This window comes from Melanerpes formicivorus, unplaced genomic scaffold (assembly GCF_026170545.1).
Source record: "Melanerpes formicivorus ecotype bairdi unplaced genomic scaffold, bMelFor1.0.p_v2 SCAF_31, whole genome shotgun sequence".
NCBI lineage: Eukaryota > Metazoa > Chordata > Aves > Piciformes > Picidae > Melanerpes > Melanerpes formicivorus.
In genome coordinates this window covers 8604298-8631779 of record NW_027142383.1, presented here as the reverse complement: position 1 = coordinate 8631779, position 27482 = coordinate 8604298, and the positions used below count along the sequence as shown (strand labels likewise).

Here is a 27482-nt window from a genome sequence, read left to right as displayed (position 1 = left end):
CAGCTGCAGGGACATGTTTGGGTCAAGCTCATCCAAAGCCGTTCAGAAGCCTCACAAGCACCAAGGGCTTGAGTTAGAGCACTGCACAGTGCTGCTCTGCTGTAAGGGGAGGAAGGGCTGAAGCAAAGCCACTGGAGTTAATTTGATTTTATACTACACATGACCAAAATTAAGTGTCATAGCTGGTATTAGTTTGCAATCTAAGGAACAGACAAAACACAATCAGCCCACAGAAGACATTACTCCAGCACCCCCAACTACAAAAGGTGTGTGCAGCCTGTGTGATTTTCACAGAGGCTACACCTGTGCCAGTGCAGATGAAAGCACACTGGCCAAGAGTAGGCTGTTTTCTGCCTGACAGTCATTTAGAGTAGAAACAGGGTTTCATTTCCAGGTGCACTGCAAGGTGAAGGCTAGAATGTGCCACATGAACTCCAGCATAGCCACAACCCAGCTACTGAAAAACTGCCCTCCATTATACCAACTGCTGTGACCAAGCTTCTCCAGTGTCCTGGTTCTGCAGGTCCACAACCATGGGAAGACTCCAATGAATCACTGGGGAATTAGTTGCTTGAGAAAACTGAAAAGATTATAGTTTCCAGAAACTTGCTGAACACCTCAACCTTTTCCATTCTTTTCCCTCAGAATTCCTGAGACCCATACTGCAATTATCCAGCATACATCAGGCTTTTGTTGTCCCCCTGGCTGCCTAACACCCAGAAGGTAGTGTAGTGGATTTAGAGGTGGTGGTGAATTCCCCCACTGCTGTGGCAATGGAAGCTCAAAGGCCTGAACTCAGAGGGGGCATAAGGAGGAGCTATAAAGGATGTAAAGAGGAAGTAACTTAAATAAACTGCCTTTCAAAATACATGCTGCAATTTCCACCTACACATACAGTAAGTACGCTTTGGCAACACAGCCCAGAAAATAACCTTGCTGTGTGTTTCAGTTGAGTCATAGTACTTTTTCATGTATTACGTACCAAAAGAGACTTCCTATTGTCAGCAGTGGTTTGTCTTCAACTTGGTTGGACTGAAGACAAAAAAATGTTCAGGGCCAGATTCTGCCAGATAAAATCTCAATGAAGTTGATAGAAGTTCTCCCTGTACCAAGCACATAGGTCTGGGTGGAGATTTGCTTTGCTGAGTCCAAATCTAAAGAAAAGTTACACTCTACACCTCCCCATGTCAAAGACTACTTCAAAGGCAATACTTACCATTTTTCAGCTCTGGGAGTAACATTCTTAGTTTATCAAGGCTCAAGCTGCCAGCCCTCTTTCCAGAGCTGCAAAGCGTTCTTAATGCAAATGAAAACCTTTATCAGTAAATCAAAGCACTGAGCAAGAAACTATCCAGTAAGTGGTATTTTAGTACTCCTGAGATCTATCTAAATGATTGAGAAAAGTAAACTCACATCATGTTTTAATCAAAGTTACACCAGATTTTCCACAAACACTTATTTAACATACTCAGATAATGAAGACAGAAAGAATGACATAGAATACCACGGGGCAGACAATAATACACAAACCAGTGCCACTCATTGTTAAAGGAATAGTCAGAAGTCTCAGGCTAATACAAGTGCTCATAATAAAAAAAAAGTTCAGCTGATATAATTAAAAATTTATTCCTAATTGGGACAGGAAGTACAAAGGGTCCATTCGGAGTCTTAAGCAGCTCAACCATCTGAAAAGTTAGTTAATTTTTCTTTTTTTAATGCACTGATCAAGGCAAAAACATTAAAGAAATGCCTGCTTTCATGATTTGTGAGACTTCTTCATATAAAGGGTCTTTTCTGCTCCTGCTTGCATGGTACACAGGAGAGCTTTCTAAACTTTGCAGTGGTCTTGTAAACACAGATCCCAAAATTCCTGGACAAACATACAGATATTCTCAGCCTGAAACACAGCTGATTAATTTTCTTCCTTCCAAACCACTCTTTATGACAAAAGTTCCCAACAATGAAGTTCATAGTCTCTTCCACATTCCGGAAAGAATAAGAAATACTAAGACAGATTAAGTTCAAGCATATAAAGTGGATGTGATCTACACATACTTGAAGACAAACATGTACAGCTACAGAATCAGAATCACTACTCATGTAAGATGACTTCTAAAGATAATAAACTTCAGAGGTGTGGAACACCAGAGCAGACTGAGAGTTTGGGCTCTTCAGTTTGGAGAAGAGAAGGCTCTGAGGAGACCTTATTGTGGCCTTCCAGTATCTTAAGGGAGCCTACAAGAAAGCTGGGGAGGGACTTTATAGGGTGTCAGGTAATGATAGGACTAGGGGGAATGGAAAAAAAAGCTAGAAATGGGTAGATTCAGATTGGATGTTAGGAAAAAGTTCTTCACCATGAGGGTGGTGAGACACTGGAACAGGCTGCTGAGGGAGGTGGTAGAAGCCCCATCCTTGAAGGTTTCTGAGGCCAGGCTGGATGCGTCTCTGAGCAACCTGATCTAGTGTGAGGTGTCCCTGCCCATGGCAGGGGGGTTGGAACCAGATGATCCTTGAGGTCCCTTCCAACCCTAACAATTCTATGATTCTATGAAGCCACCTGCAGTTTGTTCAACGTAGAGCTTTTGAGGCTGGTGTTTCTGGGGATGGCGGAGATTGGAATCAATACGACTGATCAATATGATCTAGTATTGTTCCTTTATTGCTTCATCATTGTTCCGTTATAAAGCAAGCATAGTGCAAAGCAGACAGTAGAGCTGACAGGCTAGTAAGAAGTGCGCAGAAGTGCGTATTAAGAAAAACTTTACAACTTATATAAGCTCGGGGGGCATTGCTGGCATGGCTTCATTGGCCCCTCACGAGTGACCACACACTGTACTACTGTGGATTATTGGTTAACACGCGGGATTGTTGATATACGTGTGCGTCCTGTCATTCCAAGATAACTCTCTATGTTTATGGCTACCAGTGCCCTGCTTTGGTTACACAGTGCGGGCACAGCACTGTTCTGCTATACTGCTAGCCACTTCCGCACTCATGCTGGGCATGGCCTACCACCATGTCAGGCTCTAGGCCTACACTGCCAGATTGCTCACACTGCCTGTCACAACCATTACCACAGGTGTTAAATGAGCATCCACTGGGGCTGTTCAGCCTAGAGAAGAGAAGGCTCCAGGGAGACCTCAGAGCAGCCTTCAGTACCTGCAGCGGCTCCAGGAGAGCTGGGGAGGGACTTGTGACTAGGGCTGGGAGTGCCAGGATGAGGCACAATGGCTTTGAGCTGGGAGAGAGGAGACTGAGACTTGAGAGGAGGAAGAAATTCTTGGCAGTGAGGGTGAGGAGACTCTGGCACAGGCTGCCCAGGGAGGCTGTGGCTGCCTACTCCCTGCAGGTGTTCCAGACAAGGCTGGATGAGGCCTTGAGCAGCCTGGGCTGGGGGGACGGAGGTGTCCCTGCCCATGGCAGGGGGCTGGAGCAGGAGGATCTCTGAGGCCCCTTCCAACCCAATCCATTCCATGGATCTATGAATCTTACAGCCAGCAGAGGAGTGACATCCAGTCAGTGGCTCTCTGCTGCCTGGGGGCTGTGTTCTGGAGGGCACAGGGGTACTAAAGGCATTCCAGAACAGGCATAAAGGGCTATGGGGCTCTCCACTGCCAGCTGGCAGCTTCACCATGCATTGCCCAACCCTGTGAGTGATTAAAGCTGAGCTTATTTCTGCTTCACATGCAGCTCCTGCGCTGAGCCAGTGCTGCTGCCCCTGCCCCTCTCCCAGGGAACTTGAGCTTGTGCCAGCGAGGCAGGAGCTGCTGTGGCACCAGGCATCACCAAGCCAAGGGAGCTCGCTGAAGGAGGGCACCGGAGGCACCTACTTGACCAAGGACAGGAACACGGTAGCAGAGTTGCTGCTCTTCAAAAGCAGAACACAACCTTTGTCACCTGCTCCAAGCCACTGTGCCACTGGCAGCAGCAGAGTAGAGCATTGTGCTTCCTGCCCTGGGCACTGTGGGGACAGTGGCTGCAGCAGGGCACAGTCAGAGGGAGTGGAAGCAGCTGGGAGTTACTGGTGGAACCGGGGGGCAGCCCAGCGCTGTCCCAGGAGTGGTGCTGGCAGGAACTGGGAGCTGTGGCATCCCTTCCTGTTGGGAGCAAGCAGAGGGATGTTGGGGAAGGCTTGGCAAAGAGCAAGAAGGCAGTTTTGGAGCTGAGCTGTGGGCAGCTCTGCTAGCAAAGGGAAGGGCTGGTGATGGGCAGGCAGCTGCTGGGCTGGAGCAGCTGCTGCTGTCTCTGAGCACAGAGCAGGATGTGGATTGCTCTCATTGCTGAGGGGACACAGACCAAGTGGAGTACAAAGCAAAGCAGCTTCACTTCAGTCGTGGAAAGCCTCTCTGCTGGAGAGCAGCTTCATTTTGGTTGACCTTTAACTTTTTTTTTAGGTTCTTGTGCATGCCTGGGATTTTTACTCTCTGGGAAGTGCTCAGCCCCTGCTGCACTTTCCCTGCTCTCTGCCTGCTTTGTTGCTCAGCTCTTGCAGTGTCTGAATAGCAGGGTGTCGAGGGTTGAAGGGGAAGGCCGGGCCTTCTCCCCCCCCGTAAAGTGAAGGGAAAGAAAATTGAAAGGGAAAAAAAAACACAGCCGGATTAGCAAGAGGAATGTGCTATATTTACAAAGCAGTTTAGGGAATACAGGTTTATATATAGAATTTACAATATTTACAATATATACACAGAAATATACAACAAAGTCACGCAGGAACGAAATCCCCCTCCTCCGCTAAGGAGGGTTCCCCACCCCTGTACCCCCTTCTCTCCCCCTTTTTCCTGAAGAGGGTTAGAAAGAGAGAAAAAGAGAGACTGTTAATTTAAGCAGAATTTGTTAGTGGAGGCCTCACGCTTTATCGGCTCCAAGGTCAGCCTGGCCAAAAGCCCAGAAAAGCTGCAAGCTGCTCAAGGAAGGGGGAGAAGTGCAAGACTGCCTAGAATACTCGACTGTACTACAAGTTCAAAGGTGCTTTCTACCAATCTACCAATGAAATTAGTTTAGATCTGTCTTTCATTTATAAACATTCGGCCACAATGTCCCCTTTCTTAAAGGGACAGCCTCAAACGGTCACAGTCCACCCCTTCTAAACAAATTCATTGGCTGTTCATACTGTTCATTCAATCCAGAACGATATTTACAGTTCATGAGCAAATTTCATAGTCCATTCCGGCTATACTCAGATGTAGATGATTCAAAAGTCCAAGAAAATCAGAAAATGAGAAAAATGGAAAACAGTTTGTTTCTTCGGTGACAAAGCGAAGAAAAGGGAAACAGGGATTCTCAGGGTCTCTTAGTTGACTCAGAGCTCTCAGGGATCTCAGGGTTCGTGCACCGTAGATTCCTCGTTGATTCTTCCTCACGACGTGATGTAGCTGTACAATAGTTTGAAATTAACCTCTTTCAGCTAAAGTTAAATTTCTTTGTGGAATACACTGAATTTCACCATTCTCTTGCATTACCCAATAAGTGTGACCCGGTCCTTCAGCTGAAACCACCCCTTGGACAGGTTTAGCCTCTCCTGAGGGTGAAAATACCCAAACAGTTTTACCAAACAGATTCTTTTCTCTAACAACAGCAACTCTATCACCTACTTTCCGTAGCAGATTTGAATGTGCAGGTCCAGCTCGGTTCACTGAACCTCTACTATTTACCAGCCAGGTTGCTTGTGCTAAATGCTTTTCCCAGTTTTTCAAAGATCCACCCCCCATGGCTTTAAGAGTGGTCTTCAACAAACCGTTGTAGAGTTCAATCTTCCCTGAAGCTGGTGCATAGTAGGGAATATGGAATATCCACTCAATACCGTGCTCTTTTGCCCAGTTCTTTACAAGGTTGTTCTTGAAATGAGTTCCGTTGTCTGACTCAATCCTCTCTGGAGTTCCGTGTCTCCACAGGATCTGTCTCTCCAGACCAAGAATGGTGTTGCGTGCAGTTGCATGTGGAACTGGATAAGTTTCCAACCATCCAGTGTTTGCCTCTACCATAGTAAGCACGTATTGCTTACCAGAACGAGAAGGTGGTAGAGTGATGTAGTCAATCTGCCAAGCTTCACCATACTTGTACTTGGACCATCTGTCACCATACCACAAGGGCTTAAGTCGTTTTGCCTGCTTAATAGCAGCACAAATGTCACAGTCATGGATGACTTGTGTGATAGCATCCATGGAAATGTCTATGGATCTGTCACGAGCCCATTGGTATATTGCATCTCTGCCTTGATGTCCTGACGAATCATGAGCCCACCGAGCTAAGAATATCTCACCTCGGTGTTTCCAGTCGAGATCAAGATTGGAGTCCATGTCTACTTGAGAAACTCTTGCAGCTAGATCTGCTTGATGGTTGTGTTGCTGTTCCTCAGTAGCTTTGCTCTTTGGATTGTGGGCATCGATGTGTCTCACTTTCACTGGAATTCTCTCGATTTGATCAGCAATGTCCTGCCATAGGTTGGCTGCCCAAATGGGTTTTCCTTTCCTCTGACAACCACTCTTCTTCCAGTTCTTTAGCCAACCCCATAGAGCATTGGCTACCATCCATGAGTCGGTGTAGAGATAAAGCTTTGGCCATCTCTCACGTTCAGCTACGTCGAGAGCTAGCTGGACAGCTTTTACCTCTGCGAACTGACTGGATTCTCCTTCTCCATCTTTCGCCTCTGCAACTCGGCGTGTTGGACTCCACACTGCTGACTTCCACCTTCGCTTGTTTCCAACAAAATGACAGGAACCGTCTGTGAACAAAGCATATTTCTTTTCATCATCAGAGAGGTCATTGTAAGGAGGAGCTTCCTCAGCACGAGTTACTTTCTCCTCTGGAGGTTTAGCACAGTTGATACCTTCAGGCCAACTTGAGATCACCTCCACTAAACCAGGCCTTTCAAGATTTCCCATTCGAGCTCTCTGTGTTATCAGAGCCATCCACTTAGACCAGGTTGAGTCTATAGCGTGATGTGGTGTGGAGCCTTTGCCTTTGAACATCCAATTCAAAAGTGGTAATCGGGGAGCTAAGAGAAGTTGTGATTCAGTTCCAATTACTTCAGAAGATGCTTTTACTCCTTCATAGGCAGCTAAAATTTCTTTCTCTGTTGGAGTATAATTAGCCTCTGAACCTCTGTAACCTCGACTCCAGAAACCAAGAGGTCGTCCACGTGTCTCACCTGGAGCTTTTTGCCACAAGCACCAGGTTGGACCATTGTCACTTGCAGCCGTGTACAAAATGTTCTTCATGTCTGGACCATCTCAGACAGGTCCCAGACCCATTGCTTGAACTACCTCTTGCTTTATCTGGTCAAAGGCTGCTTGTTGTTCAGGTCCCCAGTGGAAATGGTTTCTCTTTCGAGTCACATCATACAGAGGTTTCACAATCTGACTGTATCCAGGAATGTGCAGTCTCCAAAATCCCAATATCCCCAAGAAACGTAAGGTCTCTTGCTTGTTTGTGGGATTTGCCATGGTGGAGACTCTATTTACCACATCCACTGGAATGTGTTGGTGTCCATCCTGCCACCGCACTCCCAGAAACTGAATTTCTGTGGTAGGTCCTTTCACCTTGTCTCGCTTGATGGCAAAACCTGCAATGATTTTGTTACCTTTCCTGAAGACTTCTTCAGCAGTTTTACCCCAGACGATGATATCATCGATGAACTGGATGTGTTCTGGAGCACCGCCCTTCTCCAGAGCATCATGGATCACTGCATGACAGATGCTTGAGCTGTGGACCCAGCCCATTGGCAATCTGTTGAAAGTGTACTGGATTCCTCTCCAGGTGAAAGCAAACTGAGGCCTGCATTCCTCTGCTATGGGAATAGAGAAAAATGCATTAGCAATGTCTATGGTAGCATACCATTTGGCCTCTTTGGATTCCAGCTCATACTGTAGTTCCATCATGTCTGGCACTGCTGCACTCATAGGTGGTGTCACTTCATTTAGGGCTCGGTAGTCTACCGTCAGACGCCAGTCTCCATTCTGCTTCCGCACAGGCCACACTGGACTGTTGAAAGATGAATGAGTTTTGCTGATGACTTTCTGACTCTCCCACTGAGGAATCAGATTCTGAATGGGCAACAAAGAGTCACGGTTGGGTTCTGTATTGTCTGTGATGCACAGTCTGAGAAGCAATGGGCAATTGAATGTCCTGTATCTTGTGTTGTCCCACAACTGCAGATTCATCAGAAAGCTCAGGTCTGGCAGACAGCTTCAATTTTTGTCCATCAATTTCTATTGAAGCTACTCCAAAAGCCCATTTGTAACCTCTAGGGTCTTTGAAACGCCCTTCTCTCAGAAAATCAATTCCCAAAATACAAGGTGCATCAGGTCCGGTCACAACTGTATGCTTCCTCCATTGTTTACCAGTTAAACTTATATTAACCTCCACCTTACTTAACTCTTGAGATCCACCAGTGACTCCCAGAATAGTTATAGACTCTGATCCCTGATAATTTGATGGCATTATGGTGCACTGAGCTCCTGTGTCAACCAAGGCCCTGTACTTCAGAAATTGTGAAGTGCCAGGCCACTGGATGTACACATCCCAGTAGATTCTGTTATCTCTGTTATCCCTCTCCTCCCCCTGGCGGGAGACAGGGCACCCCTAGTTATGGGGAACATGCGCACATGTGCATTGCACATAGTTTGCAGGGTTATAACTTTGCATGTTATAACTGGAGCCACTGTTGGAGCTACTAGGGTTGTTCTGGGGAACTGTGGAAGTAACAGCTACCCTTCTGGTATTGCTACCTTGGGTTCTGCCACTTTGCAATTCTCTCAGTCTCCTGAAAAGATTAGAAGTTGGTTGGCCATCCCACCTGTTCATGTTCTCACCAAACTGATCACGCAGAGTTATCCAAATAGTTCTACGTGATTGCCTTGGTGGTCTGTTTTGGAATGACCTGTTTTGGAATGACCTCCTTGGAGTACGTGTATTCCTCACAGATGAAGCTTGTACCCACCTGGAGGAAGAATTGAAATTGTCCCTTTGTGCCAATTGGGCTATGGAATTTTTAAATTCATCCTTTAACTCTCTTATGCAATTCTGTATATCTCCAGACATAGTTTTAATGGCCGAAACCAAAGAAACACGTGTCATGCTATCCTCCAATTGTCTCATTTGATCACTGAATTGGCCAACTGTAGGAGAAGCTCCACCATAATTTCTTGACACAATTCTGCTTGCCAGAATGTTTGCATAATTAGAAGGAGCAAGTTTGATGATCTTTTTAGCAAGACCAATACCCACAGGAATGTCATCAGGATTCAGAGTTTCATGTTCACCATAGAGTAGCTCTCTAACAGCAAATTTTCTCAAGCGCTTAATTCCCTCATTTATGGTAGTCCAGGGTTTAGGATTCCATGGAAGATCATCTCGGGAAGGGTATCTCAGGGCAACCGCCATTAAAAGGCGTATCCACAGATTAACCTTACCAAGAACCCTGCCTAGATGTCTATCTATTCCATTATCCCTTGAGAGAGTTCCTAACTGAGCTGCTGACTTGTCTCCAACTGTTAGAGCTGGAGCACCTGTATCATAGCATCTACTAAACCAAGCTAGAACTGGCTCCTTATCTGCCCTGGTGTAATCTTTACGGACATTTCGCAATTCTCCCCATCGTGAAGAACATTCCGAAATGTCATCCCCTTCTTCCTCAATTTGTTGTCCTAATAATCCTGTTGCCATTTTTTCAAAGATCTCTTTAAGCTGAGAACCACCTTTGCCAGCTCCTGTCCTAGCTGCATCTCTATCCTGGTTTGCTCTCACTTGATCAGCTAGATCTTTAAAACAAATCTTCTATTCCTCCTCAGCAGGATCTCTTCTAGTAGAGGGCCCCTCACCAGGATCAGTCTCCTGCTGTTCTTCTCCATCAGCTCCTGGATCAGCTTTGGTCTTTCCACTTCTAGTCTTTAAAACAGCCACCTTAACTGGAGCTGTGTTTGAATTTACAGCCACCTTAATAGAAGCTGACAGGTCCTGAGATAAATCAGCTGCTGGGGCAGTGACTTCTGGTCCCACCGAGAAAGTGGGCGGAACTGACGTTGCTCTGTTAATGGCCGACGGAGAAGAAGGAGGAGGAGAAGGAGTAGGGGGCATGTTGATATCTGCCGCCGCCCCTGGCAGCTTGCCAGAATCAGTAGCGAAACTGTTCAAGGCAGCTTTTCCAATTAACTTTTTATCTGTTCTTTTTACTGAAACAGATTCTCCACATTCCTCATCACTAGATGTCTCTGGGACTGACCCAGAGTCACATCACTTCCTCTTTGATCTAGTTTTAATAACAAAACACGGTCTGGTCACCTTTCTCTCCCGCTGCAGAGAAATCAGCAGATACACGATAATTATCACCAGCAGCAGAATTACACCCATAAAATAAATCACCTTTGGATCCCAGCCATCACTTAAAGTTACTCTCTCCTCCGGCAGAATCTTAAAGCCTTTTATCTCAATTGGGAGAGTGCTAGAGGTTACATTTCTGTATCTCGCTGGCCACAAGAAATCCACGCAGTTTCCATACCATAGTCTAACTCTATACATAAACCACAGATAAATTGTTCGCACCAAATATTTACCCAGGTAATCCAAAATCAAACCCAAAGAATATCTGTAAACCAGACCCCTAAAATTGAAAAAAATAAACGTTCTAAAAACCACAGCACCTTCATGTTTGCTAATCCGGCTATAAAACACTAACGCAATAAATCAAGCTAATTATCTGCCGCACGTTGGGAAGCCAAGAAAAAAAATGTTGAGGGTTGAAGGGGAAGGCCGGGCCTTCTCCCCCGCCGTAAAGTGAAGGGAAAGAAAATTGAAAGGAAAAAAAAAACACAGCTGGATTAGCAAGAGGAATGTGCTATATTTACAAAGCAGTTTAGGGAATGCAGGTTTATATACAGAATTTACAACATTTACAATATATACACGTCGGGCAGCTCGCTCAGGACAGCACCAAGACCAGCAACTGCCGGGGACCAGCCGCTGCTCTCCTTTTCGGGCTGCGGGAATCGCCATCGCTGCCGAGTTTTGCCGCGAGGAAGGAGCAGCCGACCTTTCACGTGGTCAGACTCGTGATCCCAGCGGCAGGAGTGGCTGAATTTAAAAGGCACAGCTGCGGCTCACGCGGGCTCTCTTCATCGGGCAGCCCGTATTCTCTTGTACTCTCACGAGCCGCCCCACTTTTTTTTTTTTTTAATTGGCAGTAGGTGCTGTGGCCAGGGACAGCCATGGTTGTAACTCGCAGCAAAATCTCCCTAAAAAAATCAGTGTCGACCCAGACCGAGGTAGAACAGAAGCAGGTAGCTGTCCAGGTATCTGGCTGTAGAGAATGCTGGAGCCTGGCACTTGAGATGCAGGGTAGTGGGGGCAACTCTTGTATAAGGTGTGAGCAGGTTGACTATCTGCTTAGTATGGTGGCCAGACTGAAGGATAAGGTTGCTAGCCTTAGAAATGTAAGGAAATGTAGGAAAGAGATGAACCAGAGGAGGAAGGAGATGGACCAAAGGAGGAGAGAGGTGAACCAGAAGAGGAAAGAGTTGAATCGGAGTAAGCAGGCTCTGCAGGCTCCCCCAGCAGAGGCTGGTTATTCAAAAAGCAGAGGGGAATGGACGCAGGTTCCTCTCAAAAGACGCAAAGTTAAACCTCCTTGCCTCCCCTCACCTTCCCCGCTGCTCTTGGAAAACAGATATGGAGCACTGGAAATTGAGGGTGAGGTGGTCCTGATGCCGGAGGACACACCATTTGGGATTCTCCCTAAGGCTAAGCAGCCTAAGGTTAAACAGCCTAAGGCAAAGCAGCCTAAGGTTAAACAGCCTAAGGCAAAGCAGCCTAAGGTTAAACAGCCTTCCGCTGGCATCAGGACCTGTTCCCTCAAAAAAAAGAGGAGGGTAATTGTTATTGGTGATTCCCTTCTGAGGGGAATGGAGAGCCCTATATGTCGGCCTGACCCATCTCATAGAGAACTCTGTTGTCTGCCAGGAGCCCAAGTTAATGATGTTACCAGTAGCCTGCCTAGACTGGTGCAGCCCTCTGACTACTACCCCTTACTAGTTATGCAGTTAGGGAATGATGATGTTGCAACCAGAACTCCCAGGGCTATCAAAGATGACGTCAGGGCCCTGGGAGACCTGGTTGAGGGGTCAGGGGCACAAATAATTTTTTCATCAATACCCTTAGCTGCAGGAGGGAATACAGTAAGGAACAGGTCAGCAGCTATAGTTAACAAGTGGCTTAGAGGCTGGTGCAGTCAAAAGAATTTTGGGTTTTTTGATCTTGAGAAACTTTCTACTGCACCAGGCCAGCTGGCAACAGATGGAGAACATCTGTCCCAGAGAAGGGGAAAGATCACTGTATATGGGAACAGCCTGTCCCCCAAAGGTAAAAAGATCCTGGGAAGGGAATTGGCAGGTGTGGTGGGTGAAAGGGTAAGGCCAAGAAGCCTCCTCCCTTCCCCCTTGTAAGGTAAAAGGGAAAAAAAATTGAAGGGAAAGGAAAAAAAAACTCGCAAGCTGAATTAGCAAAGCAGTGGAGCTATATTTACAAAGCGATGTAGGGAATGCAGGGGAATATTTACAAATTTACAATATCTACAATATATACAAAGATATACAACAAAGCAACACAGAAATGAGAGTAATCCCCCCTCGGCAGAGGGGTCCCCCACCTCCGCTCTCCCCTCTCTCCCCCCCCTTTCCCCAGAGTGGGATAGAAAGAGAAAGAGAGGAAAAAAAGTTAGAAGCAGTTCGTGTTAATTGGAAGGGAGTTAGTATACAGGCCTGGTGTCTGGATTTCAAGGACGAGGCCTTGGCAGAAAGCCCAGCACAGAGATAGCTGCAGAGCTGCTGCACCGTAGAAAGGCGGAAGCAAGACTGATAGAAAAGTCGTGGAAATGTCCAGTTCACTCCCAGTTCCGAAAAGTGCTTCCTCCCACTTCACCAATGAAATTAGTTTAGACTATTCCTTCCGTTTACCAACTTCCGTCCACCATATTCCCTTTCTTAAGGGGGCAACGTCAACCGGCCACAGTCCACCCCTTCTAAACAATTTCATTGGCTGCTCATAGTCCATTCCGGCTATGCTCAGATGTAGATGATTCAAAAGTCCAAGAAAATCAGAAAATGAGAAAAATGGAAAACAGTTCATTTCTTCACTGATGAAGCGAAGAAAAGGGAAACAGGGATTCTCAGGGTCTCTTAGTTGACTCAGGGCTCTCAGGGATCTCAGGGTTCGTGCACCGTAGATGTCTTCGTTGATTCTTCCTTTGGACGCGATGTAGCTGTACAGCAGTTCAAAATTAACCTCTTTCAGCTAAAGTTAAATTTCTTTGTGGAATACACTGAATTTCACCATTCTCTTGCATTACCCAATAAGTGTGACCCGGACCTTCAGCTGAAACCACCCCTCGGACAGGTTTAGCCTCTCCTGAGGGTGAAAATACCCAAACAGTTTTACCTAACAGATTCTTTTCTCTAACAACAGGAACTCTATCACCTTCTACTTTCCGTAGCAAATCTGAATGTGCAGGTCCAGCTCGGTTCACTGAACCTCTACTATTTACCAGCCAGGTTGCTTGTGCTAAATGTTTTTCCCAGTTTTTCAAAGATCCACCTCCCATGGCTTTGAGAGTGGTCTTCAACAAACCATTGTAGCGTTCAATCTTCCCTGAAGCTGGTGCATAGTAGGGAATGTGGAATATCCACTCAATACCGTGCTCTTTTGCCCAGTTCTTTACAAGGTTGTTCTTGAAATGAGTTCCGTTGTCTGACTCAATCCTCTCTGGAGTTCCGTGTCTCCACAGGATTTGTTTCTCCAGACCGAGAATGGTGTTGCGTGCAGTTGCATGTGGAACTGGATAAGTTTCCAACCATCCAGTGTTTGCCTCTACCATAGTAAGCACGTATTGCTTACCAGAACGAGAACGTGGTAGAGTGATGTAGTCAATCTGCCAAGCTTCACCATACTTGTACTTGGACCATCTGTCACCATACCACAAGGGCTTAAGTCGTTTTGCCTGCTTAATAGCAGCACAAATGTCACAGTCATGGATGACTTGCGTGATAGCATCCATGGAAATGTCTATGGATCTGTCACGAGCCCATTGGTATGTTGCATCTCTGCCTTGATGTCCTGACGAATCGTGAGCCCACCGAGCTAAGAACATCTCACCTCGGTGTTTCCAGTCGAGATCAAGATTAGAGTCCATGTCTACTTGAGAAACTCTTGCAGCTAGATCTGCCTGATGGTTGTGTTGCTGTTCCTCAGTAGCTTTGCTCTTAGGAATGTGAGCATCGATGTGTCTCACTTTCACTGGAATTCTCTCGATTCGATCAGCAATGTCCTGCCACAGGTTGGCTGCCCAAATGGGTTTTCCTTTCCTCTGCCAACCACTCTTCTTCCAGTTCTTTAGCCAACCCCATAGAGCATTGGCTACCATCCATGAGTCGGTGTAGAGATAAAGCTTTGGCCATCTCTCACGTTCAGCCACGTCGAGAGCTAGCTGGACAGCTTTTACCTCCGCGAACTGACTGGATTCTCCTTCTCCATCTTTCGCTTCTGCAACTCGGCGTGTTGGACTCCACACTGCAGACTTCCACCTTCGCTTGTTTCCAACAAGACGACAGGAACCGTCTGTGAACAAAGCATATTTCTTTTCATCATCAGAAAGGTCATTGTAAGGAGGAGCTTCCTCTGCACGAGTTACTTTCTCCTCTGGAGGTTTAGCACAGTTGATGCCTTCAGGCCAACTTGAGATCACCTCCACTAGACCAGGTCTTTCAAGATTTCCCATTCGAGCTCTCTGTGTTATCAGAGCCATCCACTTAGACCATGTTGAGTCTGTGGCATGATGTGGTGTGGAACCTCATTTAGGGCTCGGTAGTCTACCGTCAGACGCCAGTCTCCATTCTGCTTCCGCACAGGCCACACTGGACTGTTGAAAGGTGAATGAGTTTTGCTGACGACTTTCTGACTCTCCAACTGACGAATCAGATTCTGAATGGGCAACAAAGAGTCACGGTTGGTTCTGTATTGTCTGTGATGCACAGTCTGAGAAGCAATGGGCAATTGAATGTCCTGTATCTTATGTTGTCCCACAACTGCAGATTCATCAGAAAGTTCAGGTCTGGCAGACAGCTTCAATTTTTGTCCATCAATTTCTATTGAAGCTACTCCAAAAGCCCATTTGTAACCTCTAGGGTCTTTGAAACGCCCTTCTCTCAGAAAATCAATTCCCAAAATACAAGGTGCGTCAGGTCCGGTCACAACTGTATGCTTCCTCCATTGTTTACCAGTTAAACTTATATTAACCTCTACCTTACTTAACTCTTGAGATCCACCAGTGACTCCCAGAATAGTTATAGACTCTGATCCCTGATAATTTGATGGTATTATGGTGCACTGAGCTCCTGTGTCAACCAAGGCCCTGTACTTCCGAAATTGCGAAGTGCCAGGCCACTGGATGTACACATCCCAATAGATTCTGTTATCTCTGTTATCCCTCTCCTCCCCCTGGCGGGAGGCAGGGCACCCCTAGTTATGGGGAACATGCGCACATGTGCATTGCACATAGTTTGCAGGGTTATAACTTTGCATGTTATAACTGGAGCCACTGTTGGAGCCATAAGAGTCGTTCTGGGGAACTGTGGAAGTAACAGCTACCCTTCTGGTATTGCTACCTCGGGTTCTGCCACTTTGCAATTCCCTCAGTCTCCTGAAAAGATTAGAAGTTGGTTGGCCATCCCAGCGGTTCATGTTCTCACCAAACTGATCACGCAGAGTTATCCAAATAGTTCTACGTGATTGCCTTGGTGGTCTGTTTTGGAATGACCTGTTTTGGAATGTCCTGTTTTGGAATGACCTCCTTGGAGGACGTGTATTCCTCACAGATGAGACTTGTACCCATCTGGAGGAAGAATTGAAATTATCCTTCTGTGCCAATTGGTATATGGAATTTCTAAATTCATCTTTTAACTCTCTTATGCAATTCTGAATATCACCAGACATAGTTTTGATGGCTGAAACCAAAGAACCACGTGTCATGCTATCCTCCAATTGTCTCATTTGATCACTGAATTGGCCAACCGTAGGAGAAGCTCCACCATAACTTCTTGACACAATTCTGCTTGCCAGAATGTTTGCATAATTAGAAGGAGCAAGTTTGATGATCTTTTTAGCAAGACCAATACCCACAGGAACGTCATCAGGATTCAGAGTTTCATGTTCACCATAGAGTAGCTCTCTAACAGCAAATTCTCTCAAGCGCTTAATTCCCTCATCTATGGTAGTCCAGGGTTTAGGATTCCAGGGAAGATCATCTCGGGAAGGGTATCTCAGGGCAACCGCTATTATAAGGCGTATCCACAGATTAACCTTACCGAGAGCTTCACCTAGATGTCTATCTATTCCATTGTCCCTTGAGAGAGTTCCTAATTGAGCTGCTGACTTGTCTCCAACTGTTAGAGCTGAAGCACCTGTATCATAACATCTACTAAGCCAAGCTAGAACTGGCTCCTTATCTGCCCTGGTGAAATCTTTACGGACATTTCGCAATTCCTCCCGGGGCGAAGAACAGTCCGTAATGTCATCTTCATCTTCATCTCCCTGAATTCTTTGCCCATAAAATCCTGCTGTCATTCTCCTAAGGATCTCTTTAAGCTGAGAACCACCTTTGCCAGCTGCTTTCCTAGCTTCATCTCTATCCTGCTTTGATCTCACTAGGTTAGCTAGATCTTTAAAACAAACCTTCTCTTCCTCCTGAGCAGGATCTTTTAGAGTAGAGGGCCCCTCACCAGGATCAGTCTCCTCCTCCTCTTCTCCATCTTTGCCCTTTCCAGCTCTAGTCTTTAAAGGAGCCACCTTAACTGGAGCTGTGTTCGAATTTACAGCCACCTTAATGGAAGCTGACAGGTCCTGAGATAAATCAGCTGCTGGGGCAGTGACTTCCGATCCCACCGAGGAAGTGGGTGGAAGTGACGTTGCTCCGTTAATGGCCGACGGAGAAGAAGAAGAAGGAGAAGGAGTGGGAGAAGGAGTAGGTGCCATGTTGATACCAGCCGATGCCCTTGGCTGCTTGCCAGAATCAGCAAAGTCATTTAGAGCTGCTTTACCAATTAACTTTTTAGCCTTCTTTTTAACTGACACGGGTTCTCCACAGTCCTCGTCACTAGATGACTCTGGGACTGATCGAGAGCCACGGCGTTTTCTTTTTGATCTGGTTTTAATAACAAAACAAGCTCTGGATATCTTTCTCTCTCGCCGCAGAGAGAACAGTAAATATGCAATTACCATCACCAGCAACAGATTTATACACATCACATAAATCACCTTTGGATCCCAGGCATCACCTAAAGTTACTGTCTCCTCAGGCGGAATCTTAAAACTCTTTATCTCAATTGGGAGAGTGGTGGAGGTAACATTCCTGTATCTCACTGGCCATAACAAATTAATACATTTTCCATACCATAATTTAACTCTATACATAACCCACATATAAATTGTCCGCACCAAATATTTACCCAGGTAATCCAAAATCAAACCCAAACAATACCTGTAAACCAGAGCCCCAAAAATTGAAAAGAATAATCGCTCCACAAACCACAATACCTTCATGTTTGCTAATTCAGCTGGAAAACACTAAATCAATCAAATAATAAATTGAACTAATTATCTGCCCCACGTTGGGCGCCAATAAAAAAAAATGTGGTGGGTGAAAGGGTAAGGCCAAGAAGCCTCCTCCCTTCCCCCTTGTAAGGTAAAAGGGAAAAAAAATTGAAGGGAAAGGAAAAAAAAACTCGCAAGCTGAATTAGCAAAGCAGTGGAGCTATATTTACAAAGCGATGTAGGGAATGCAGGGGAATATTTACAAATTTACAATATCTACAATATATACAAAGATATACAACAAAGCAACACAGAAATGAGAGTAATCCCCCCTCGGCAGAGGGGTCCCCCACCTCCGCTCTCCCCTCTCTCCCCCCCCTTTCCCCAGAGTGGGATAGAAAGAGAAAGAGAGGAAAAAAAAGTTAGAAGCAGTTCGTGTAAATTGGAAGGGAGTTAGTATACAGGCCTGGTGTCTGGATTTCAAGGACGAGGCCTTGGCAGAAAGCCCAGCACAGAGATAGCTGCAGAGCTGCTGCACCGTAGAAAGGCGGAAGCAAGACTGATAGAAAAGTCGTGGAAATGTCCAGTTCACTCCCAGTTCCGAAAAGTGCTTCCTCCCACTTCACCAATGAAATTAGTTTAGACTATTCCTTCCGTTTACCAACTTCCGTCCACCATATTCCCTTTCTTAAGGGGGCAACGTCAACCGGCCACAGCAGGTCTCATCGACAAGGCTTTAAACTAGTTTCGAAGGGGGAAGGGGCTGAAACTTGTCCCCTCAGACAAGAGCCTGGGGGCAATAAGCAAGAGTCAGAGGTGAAACCAGCAGCCCAGATGAAGTGCATGTACACTAATGCACGAAGCATGGGTAACAAACAGGAGGAGCTGGAAGCCTTGTTGCAGCAGGAAAGTTATGATGTAGTTGCCATCACAGAGACGTGGTGGGATGACTCACATGACTGGAGAGCTGCAATTGACGGTTACAAGCTCTTCAGGAGAGACAGGCAAGGAAGAAGAGGTGGAGGGGTGGCCCTGTACATCAGGAAGGCACTAGATGCCATTGAGATGGAGATTGGGGACGATCAGGTTGAATGCTTGTAGATAAGAATTAGAGGGAAGACCAGGACGACCAGCAGGGCAGACACCCTGGTTGGAGTCTGTTATAGACCACCCAACCAGGAGGAAGATGTTGATGAAGCATTCTATAGGCAGCTTAGGGCTGTCTCAAGATATCCAGACCTTGTTCTCATGGGCGACTTCAACCTGCCCGACATCTGCTGGGATCTCAACACAGCAGAGAGGAGACAGTCTAGGAGGTTCTTAGAATGCATGGAGGACAGCTTCTTATCCCAGGTGCTGCGAGAGCCTACCAGGGGCAAGGCTATGCTTGACCTCCTCTTCACCAACAGGGAAGTGCTGGTGGGTGATGTGGTGGTTGGAGGGTGTTTGGGGTCCAGTGACCACGAGATAATTGAATTCTTGGTTTTTGGTCAAGCCAAGAGGGGCGGCAAGAAGACCTCCACTCTGGACTTCCGGAGGGCAGACTTTGGGTTACTCAAGGAACTAATTCAGAGGGTTCCATGGGATAAAGCCCTTAATAATAAGGGGGTCCAGGAGAGCTGGACCTACTTCAAGGAAAAATTGTTGAAGGCTCAGGGACAGGCTGTGCCAATGTGCCGGAAGATGAGCCGCCGGGGCAGACGGCCAGCCTGGATGGGTAATGAACTTTTAATAGAACTGAGGGAAAAAAAGAGGGTGTATCACCTTTGTAAGAGAGAGGAGGCAACCCACAGAATGTTTAAGGATGTTGCTAGGTCTTGTAGGAAGAGAATTAGGGAGGCAAAAGCACACTTGGAGCTTAAACTGGCCTCTACTGTGAAGGACAACAAAAAGTCCTTCTATAAATACATTAATAGCAAGAGGAAGGGCAAGGACAACCTCCACTCCTTGGTGGACACGGAGGGGAACATTGTAACAAAGGATGAGGAAAAGGCAGAGATAATTAACACCTTCTTTGCCTCAATTTTTACTAGAAGGGCAGAACGTCTTCCTGACAGCTGGCCTGCAGAGCTGGCAGAAGGAGCCAGGGAGCTGCACAGTTTCCCTATGTTCCATGAGGAGGTGGTTGGAACTCTCCTTAGCAGCTTGGATCCCGACAAGTCCATGGGACCAGATGGGATTCATCCTAGGGTGCTGAGAGAGCTGGCAGGTGAGCTGGCCAAGCCACTATCCATAATTTTCCAGCAGTCCTGGCTCACTGGAGAGGTCCCAGAGGACTGGAAGCTGGCCAACGTGGTGCCCATCCATAAGAAGGGCCGGTTGGATGAGCCAGGGAATTATAGGCCTGTCAGCCTGACCTCAGTGCCAGGCAAGATCATGGAACAGGTCATCCTGAGTGCAATAACACAGCACTTACAGGCCAAGGGATCAGGCCTAGCCAGCATGGATTTAGGAAGGGCAGGTCCTGCCTGACCAACCTGATCTCCTTCTATGATCAGGTGACCCGCCTGGTGGATGTGGGGAGGCCTGTGGATGTAGTCTACCTGGACCTCAGCAAGGCCTTTGACACCGTCCCCCATAGCAAACTGCTGGCCAAGCTGTCAGCCCATGGCTTGGACGGGAGCACACTGCGATGGGTTAGGAACTGGCTGGATGGCCGAGCCCAGAGAGTGGTGGTGAGTGGTGCCACATCCAGCTGGCGGCCAGTCACTAGTGGTGTGCCCCAAGGATCAGTGCTGGGCCCTGTGCTCTTTAACATCTTTATTGATGATCTGGATGAGGGCATTGAGTCCATCATCAGTAAATTTGCTGACAACACCAAGCTGGGGGCAGGAGTTGATCTGCTGGAGGGTAGGAGAGGCTCTGCAGAGGGACCTCGACAGGCTGGACAGATGGGCAGAATCCAACGGCATGAGATTTAACACATCCGAGTGCCGGGTTCTGCACATTGGCCACAACAACCCCATGCAGTGCTACAGGCTGGGGTCAGAGTGGCTGGAGAGCAGCCAGGCAGAGAGGGACCTGGGGGTACTGGTTGATGGTAGGCTGAACATGAGCCTGCTGTGTGCCCAGGCAGCCAAGAGGGCCAATGGCATCCTGGCCTGCATCAGGAACAGTGTGACCAGCAGGAGCAGGGAGGTCATTCTGCCCCTGTATACTGCACTGGTTAGGCCACACCTCGAGTACTGTGTCCAGTTCTGGGCCCCTCAGTTTAGGAAGGATGTTGACTTGCTGGAACGAGTCCAGAGAAGAGCAACAAAGTTGGTGAGGGGTTTGAAACACAAGCCCTATGAGGAAAGACTGAAGGAGCTGGGGTTGCTCAGCCTGGAGAAGAGGAGACTCAGGGGTGACCTTATCACTCTCTACAACTACCTGAAGGGAGGTTGTAGACAGGCGGATGATGGTCTCTTCTCCCAGGCAGCCAGTACCAGAACAAGAGGACACAGTCTCAGGCTGCGCCAGGGGAGGTTTAGGCTGGATGTTAGGAAGAAGTTCTATACAGAAAGAGTGATTGCCCATTGGAATGGGCTGCCCGGGGAGGTGGTGGAGTCGCCGTCATTGGAGGTGTTCAGGAGGAGACTTGATGGGGTACTTGGTGCCATGGGTTAGCTGTTTGGGTGGGTTGGATTGGTTGATGGGTTGGACGTGATGATCTTGAAGGTCTCTTCCAACCTGGTTTGGTTTATTCTAAATAAAGGTTTATTCTAAAAATATACAACAAAGTCACACAGGAATGAGATCCCCCTCCTCCGCTGAGGAGGGTTCCCCACCCCTGTACCCCCTTCTCTCCCCCTTTTTCCCGAAGAACGTTAGAAATAGAGAAAAAGAGAGACTATTAATTTAAGCAGAATTTGTTAGTGGAGGCCTCACGCTTTATCAGCTCCAAGGTCAGCCTGGCCGAAAGCCCAGAAAAGCTGCAAGCTGCTCAAGGAAGGGGGAGAAGTGCAAGACTGCCTAGAATACTCGACTGTACTACAAGTTCAAAGGTGCTTTCTACCAATCTGCCAATGAAATTAGTTTAGATCTGTCTTTCGTTTATAAACATTCAGCCACAATGTCCCCTTTCTTAAAGGGACAGCCTCAAACAGTCACACAGCGCAGTGTTGCTTACCTGCCTTTGCACCAGGCTGTGCACCAGGTCTGTGCTGGACCAGTTGTGGGGGCATGGATGTGGCCTTGTACAAAGCTTGTGAATAAGGCTCTGGAGCCTGGGGGAGGAGGTGCAGCCCAGCCTCTGGCTTGGCAGCTCCAGTTGGTGTTTCTGGGAAGCCATGAAAGGCTGGAAGGGATGAAAGCCAAAAGTACCTCATGGTTCCCTTCTTTGCTGTTGTTTCACAAGTGCAGATTGACCATGTCTCATCGTGCTGAGGGAACTGTCCTGTGGCTGGGCAGTGTCCCCTGCACTGTCACCCAGGCACCACAGGCACTGCCAGAGGAGGGCACAAACCCAGCCCCCTCCCAGGATCCCCATAAAATCCTGCAGCTGGACTGCCCTCTGCCTTCATCAGGCATCCTGAGCTTACTGAAGAAGCTTCACCCCACAGACCTGGAGAGGGCTGCTGTGGAAACCTGCTTTCAAAAACCTTTGCTGTGCTTATCTGGGGGCAGAGGGTCTCACTCTGGAAAGGATAAAGCCCCTTGTGCTGCTATCCCTGCAGGAGGGAGGAGATGCTCCCTAAGTCAGGGAGTTTGGAGAGCATCAGGCTGATGCACATGCAGCTGGCACAGAGCCACCTGCCCTGCCTGCCCCTTCCTTCATGCCTCCCTGCTTTCACTTGGGAGCAGACAGGCTTGACTCTGTATGGCCACTGCTGTCCCCTTCTGCTCCATCATGGCAGCAGGGCACCCTTTGGGCTGGGCCAGGCTTTGGGACCCAGACCTGGGCACGACAGAGGAGCAAGACCCTAGCAGAGAGATCAGATGATGAGTGTGATTATCAACCAAATACCAGTGATCAATGACAAGGGTCAGTATGTCCCAGGCAGTCCCTCCCAAACCGCCTGCCCTCGTCTTTGCTGGTAGCTGAGAGCCTAGAGGAGGCCAGAGGAGAGGAGGTGTTTTCAGGGTGGCTTGTGCCAGCCTTTCTCTGCTCCTCCCCAGCCTGGCTAGGCAGGGTCTGCATGCTCGCTGGGCTGCCCGGCCCCTTGCCGGTCGGCTCCATGGGGCTGGGGTTCAGGCTGCCGCTGTTCCGCCCTGCAGTGCTGCCCTCGCGCCTGGCAGAGGATGGGGAAGCAGAACAGCAAACTGCGCCCCGAGGTGCTGCAGGACCTGCGTGAGAACACCGAGTTCACAGACCACGAGCTGCAGGAGTGGTACAAGGGCTTCCTGAAGGACTGCCCCACAGGCCACTTGACCGTGGAGGAGTTTAAGAAGATCTATGCCAACTTCTTCCCCTACGGCGATGCCTCCAAGTTCGCCGAGCACGTCTTCCGCACCTTCGACACCAACGGCGACGGCACCATCGACTTCAGGGAGTTCATCATTGCGCTCAGCGTCACCTCCCGCGGCAAGCTGGAGCAGAAGCTCAAGTGGGCGTTCAGCATGTACGACCTGGACGGCAATGGCTACATCAGCCGCGGCGAGATGCTTGAGATCGTGCAGGTGAGGCCCCGACCCCTGTGGGTGGGTTCTGCCATAGCCTCAGCTCAGCACTGAGCTGGGCTGGCTCACAGGATGGCCCTGATGGGCTCTGCTGTAGCCTCTGCTCCTCCTGCCCTGGGGAGGCTGCTGGGCACATGGTCCCCAGAGGGACACTGGGCAGGGGTCTATGGTGGGACCTCTGGGGTGCAGATGAGGAAGGGGCCCAGGAGACAAACAGGGCCCTGTGCAGCTGGCGCTCCCCACTCTGCTTGCTCAGATTTGCTGCTGGCCCCACACGTCCACCCCAGAGCCACCAGAGGGGCAAGGGCTCAGCCCAGCTGCAGCCAGCACAACCACAGACCATTGCCTCCTGTACTTCAGCTCTCATCTGGGCCCTGACTCTCAGTTCAGCTGCCCCAGCAGCATGGGAGCTCCTGCTGGAGCAGAGTGAACGCCACAAAAGCTGCGGTCAGAAGTTGCTGCCCATTGGGGTTTGTGAAGCCCTGCCGTGGGCAGCTACCTCTTGTGTTGCTTACAGGCTTGCATTCTTTAGCCCTGTGTCTCAGCCCTGGTGCTTTGCTGGTCGAATCCCGACTCTCTGTATCTTTTGGGTTTTCCTTTTTTTAACACTCAGGCAATCTACAAAATGGTTTCATCAGTAATGAAAATGCCAGAGGACGAATCCACTCCTGAGAAGCGAACAGACAAGATCTTCAGACAGATGGACACAAACAATGATGGTAGGGTCTCCACCAGCACCCCTTGGGAGGCTCTGGAAATAGAGGTCCAGCATTAGTAGAGGCAGAGGGAGGGTATTTGGGGACAGGGGGTGGAGAGCAAGGGTGTCCCTGCCAGTGCCTTTGGTCTCTGCCTGGCCTCGGTGAGCACCTCCAGTCCATAACAGACAGGGTGAGGAAGTGGGCAGCAGGGGAAGGGGTGGTGGGAAGGCAGTCCCCCAGCATTTCATGGTTAATACCCTTTGCAAAGGCTCTTCTGAAACTCTTCTGAGTGCAGGGCCTTTGGTTGTTTTCTCTGGGGGCAGCATGACCCAGGCAGGTTTTGCTCCTGATGCCCTTGGTAGGGTTGCTCTGCAGTGCTGGCTGTTAGTGATGAAAGCTGGGGGTGTGCTTGGGTGCCTGAATGACAAAAATCCTCTGGCTCCATGATGCTTCCTGTGCATGTGTGTGACGTGTGCCTGTCCCCATGGCTCCTGCAGTGTTCACTCCATTGCAGTGTGCACAGCAGAGGATCACAGCAGCTCCCGAGCCAGTGAGGGAGCCACCTGAGCAGTGATCTGACAGCCTGCCCCCCATAGCCCCTCCACCTGAGCTGGTTTATTGCCTTAGGCTCAGAAACACCAGGGAAAGTGGAGCCATTCCCTCTGCCCTGCTGATGTGTTTCCTCTCATCCCAGCCAAGGTGGAATGGTAGTGGCAGAGGTGGCAGCAGCTGCCCATGTCCAAATCATGGAGCTGTGTCCCACTGCTGTGCTCAGCAGGAGCAAAGATTTGGTCCCAGCACTGAGCTGGAAAGATGTGACCTTATCAGAGAAAGGGTTTGGCTCACAGGATCACTGGATGTTAGGGACTGGAAGGGACCTCTGGAGATTTATTAGATCCCCTCTCAAGTCTTCTCCAGACTAGAAAGCCCCAGGTCTGAGCCTTTCCTCACCAGGCAGTGCTCCAGTCCCTTCACCACCCTTGCCTCCAGCAGATCCCTGTCCCTCTTGAACTGGGGAGCCCAGAACTGGATGCAATATTCTAGGTGAGGTCTCACCAGGGCAGAGTAGAGGGGAAGAGAACCTCCCTGGATCTGCTGGACACACTCTCTGAATACACCCCAGGAGCCCATTGGCCTTCTTGGCCACCAGGGCACATTGCTGTCCCATGCAGAACTTGCTACCCACCAAGGTAATTTGATGGCTGCATTTTGCATCTGCTGCTGCAGCCCCTGGGGCAGATTCCTTGATGTAGTACTCAAGTATTTGATCTTTGACTTCATCCAAAGGAGCATTTCATCCCGTGGCTCCACACATGGAGGGCCCTCAAACAAGACCATTGCAGTGTTCCTGCTCTGCAGAAAGCTGCGGCACCGGCAGAGATGCAACAGAGAGGTGGCCGCAGCACCGGCTGTAGGCAGCCTCCATCTGCTGCACTTTGCTGCTGAGAAAAATCCCTCCTGCTCCCCAGAAGGTGCCAGCCCTGCAGTGCCAAGCGTGGGAAAGTGCTCCTGGTGGCTGGAAACGTTTCTGCTGCCCCATCTGGCTGTGGCACATCGCAGAAAGGTTTTGATTTGTGCTTTGCAGTGTTGCAAGGAGAGGGTGAAGCTGATAGATGTCCTGACGGCTCTTAAGGATTCCTTTCCAAGATGATAAAAACTTTGGGAAATAGCTTGGGAGCACAGCCTGAAAGCCAGACCTGTGGACAGAAGTGTGCCACAAGGTTTTGAGTTTCTGTGCCTGCTGCAAGGAGCTTGGCTCATCCCTCCCTGTCTGACCGGGCTTGGGTGCTGGCCACCAAGCTCAGTCCTTTCCCCTTGCCCATGGCAGACCCAGCCTGGGTGCTGGACTCTGCACTTGGCCTTGCTGAGCCTCGGGTTCGTCTGGCGGTTTAAATGTTGGTTGGTGGCATCAAGTGACCTTAGAAAAGAGACAGCTTTGTTCTTCCTGCCTTTCAGGTAAGCTATCCCTGGAAGAGTTCATCAAAGGTGCCAAGAGCGACCCCTCCATCGTGCGGTTGCTACAGTGCGACCCCAGCAGCACCAGCCAGTTCTGACTGCAGCGGACATTGCGCCCAGCACGCCAGGCCGGCCTCCCCCTGGGCCGGCCTCCCCCCTGGCTGGCCTGGCCCCAGCCGGCCTGCCCCGGCTGGCCTGCCCCAGGCTTTGCTCACAAATGGATGCCTTCTCCCCCACCTCCCCACTGGCAGACCCTCCATGTGCGTCCCCAGCGACACCAGTGCAGCTCCCTGTTGGGAGCTCCCCTGGGCTCTGTGCGGCGCCGCGGCTCCATGCAGTGTTGTGGCTCCGTGCAGCGCCGCAGCTCCAAGCAATGCTGCACCTCCATGCAGTGCTGCTGCTGCAGGCATGTCCAGTGCTCATCAGAAGGTGTTCACATGCAGCTGGGGAGGAGCGCGAGGCACTGCTGGGACACCGCATCGAGGCCCTTGGGAGGGTGGTGTCCAAGAAGGTTCGTAGAGTGGTTTGGGTTGGAAGGGAGCTTGCAGATGCTCTGGATGCTGGGTAGGGCCTTGACCAATGCAGATAATTTATTTTGCTTGAGGAATTCCTGTGTTAAATGAAAATGGACTGAGTGGAGTAGGGAGGGCAAAAAAAAGGCAAAAAAGGCAAAAAAAAAAGCTTTTCTGGGCATGGTTCCAATTTTCTTTTGAGGGAACTGCTTGCACTTACCTAATGGTCTTCTGTTTCTTTTAATAGATATAAATTATATATATATGGTGAAGTCAAATTTTAAATATTTAGGGCATCTATTTAAGGCATAAAATAGAACCTGAGCTTTGTTTCCTCTAGCTGTCTGTGTCTGGTCCAGCTCTGGGGCTGGGGTTCGTGTGTGGTGCTCATGCTTTAGCAAGTGGCTGTTGCAGCAGTGCATGCCTAGCAGTCCCTGGTTCCCTGTCACTCCTGAATGCAAACCTTTGTCCCTCTCTGCTGCCAGTGCTCCAGCACCTCTGCATTAACCAAGGCCTGGCAGGAGCCCCCCCTCATGTTGTGTTTCTCACTGGAGTCCAACTCGCTGGTGGTTCAGTGGCTTCTGGTGCCCCGAGGTGAGGTGGCTGCCACTGCTGTGCTGCACCTGGCTGCACCTCCTCACCTGCTCTCTGTCTGTGGTAGTCTCGTGCATTCCAGTGTTATTTAATATCTGCCTAATGCCAAGAGATATTAATTAAAATAAAAGGCTACTTTTCTTGTCACTGCCTCTCTTGCCTAACCCACAAGCTCCCAGTGTCATGTGCCTGGGAGCAGGACTGGCCTGCCTGCTCCAGCCTCCCAGCCTCGCCACGGCGCACAGCGGCGGCTGTGGCTGGGGTAGGGCAGCAGTGTTGGTGCTGTGGGATCCTGCTCCACAGCATCAGGGAATGGTTTGGGTTGGAAGAGCCCTCTGAGAGCATCCAGTCCAACCAGCAGCCCAACACCACCATGGCCACTAAACCAAAGTGCCATGGCTACAGGGCTCTGGAACCCCTCCAGCCATGGGGACTCCACCACCTCCCTGGGCAGCCTCTGCCAGTCCCTGACCACTCCTGCACCAAAGACATTTTTCCTCCTCTCCAACCCAGCCCTCCCCTGGCACACTCCAGGCCATTGCCTCACCTT

General features: G+C 49.0%; 1 protein-coding gene across 1 annotated transcript in view; it reads left to right on the top strand.

Annotated features, from left to right (window-relative positions):
* Positions 1 to 27079, top strand: part of HPCAL1 (hippocalcin like 1) — a 78534-nt gene extending 51455 nt beyond the window's left edge. The window contains exons 3-5 of the mRNA XM_068155327.1: positions 22771 to 23172; positions 23786 to 23891; positions 25827 to 27079. Coding sequence (XP_068011428.1) covers positions 22795 to 23172; positions 23786 to 23891; positions 25827 to 25924 — 582 coding nt within the window. The 5' untranslated portion in view covers positions 22771 to 22794 and the 3' untranslated portion in view covers positions 25925 to 27079. The remainder of the gene's footprint in view (positions 1 to 22770; positions 23173 to 23785; positions 23892 to 25826) is intronic.
* Positions 27080 to 27482: the final 403 nt, after the last annotated feature.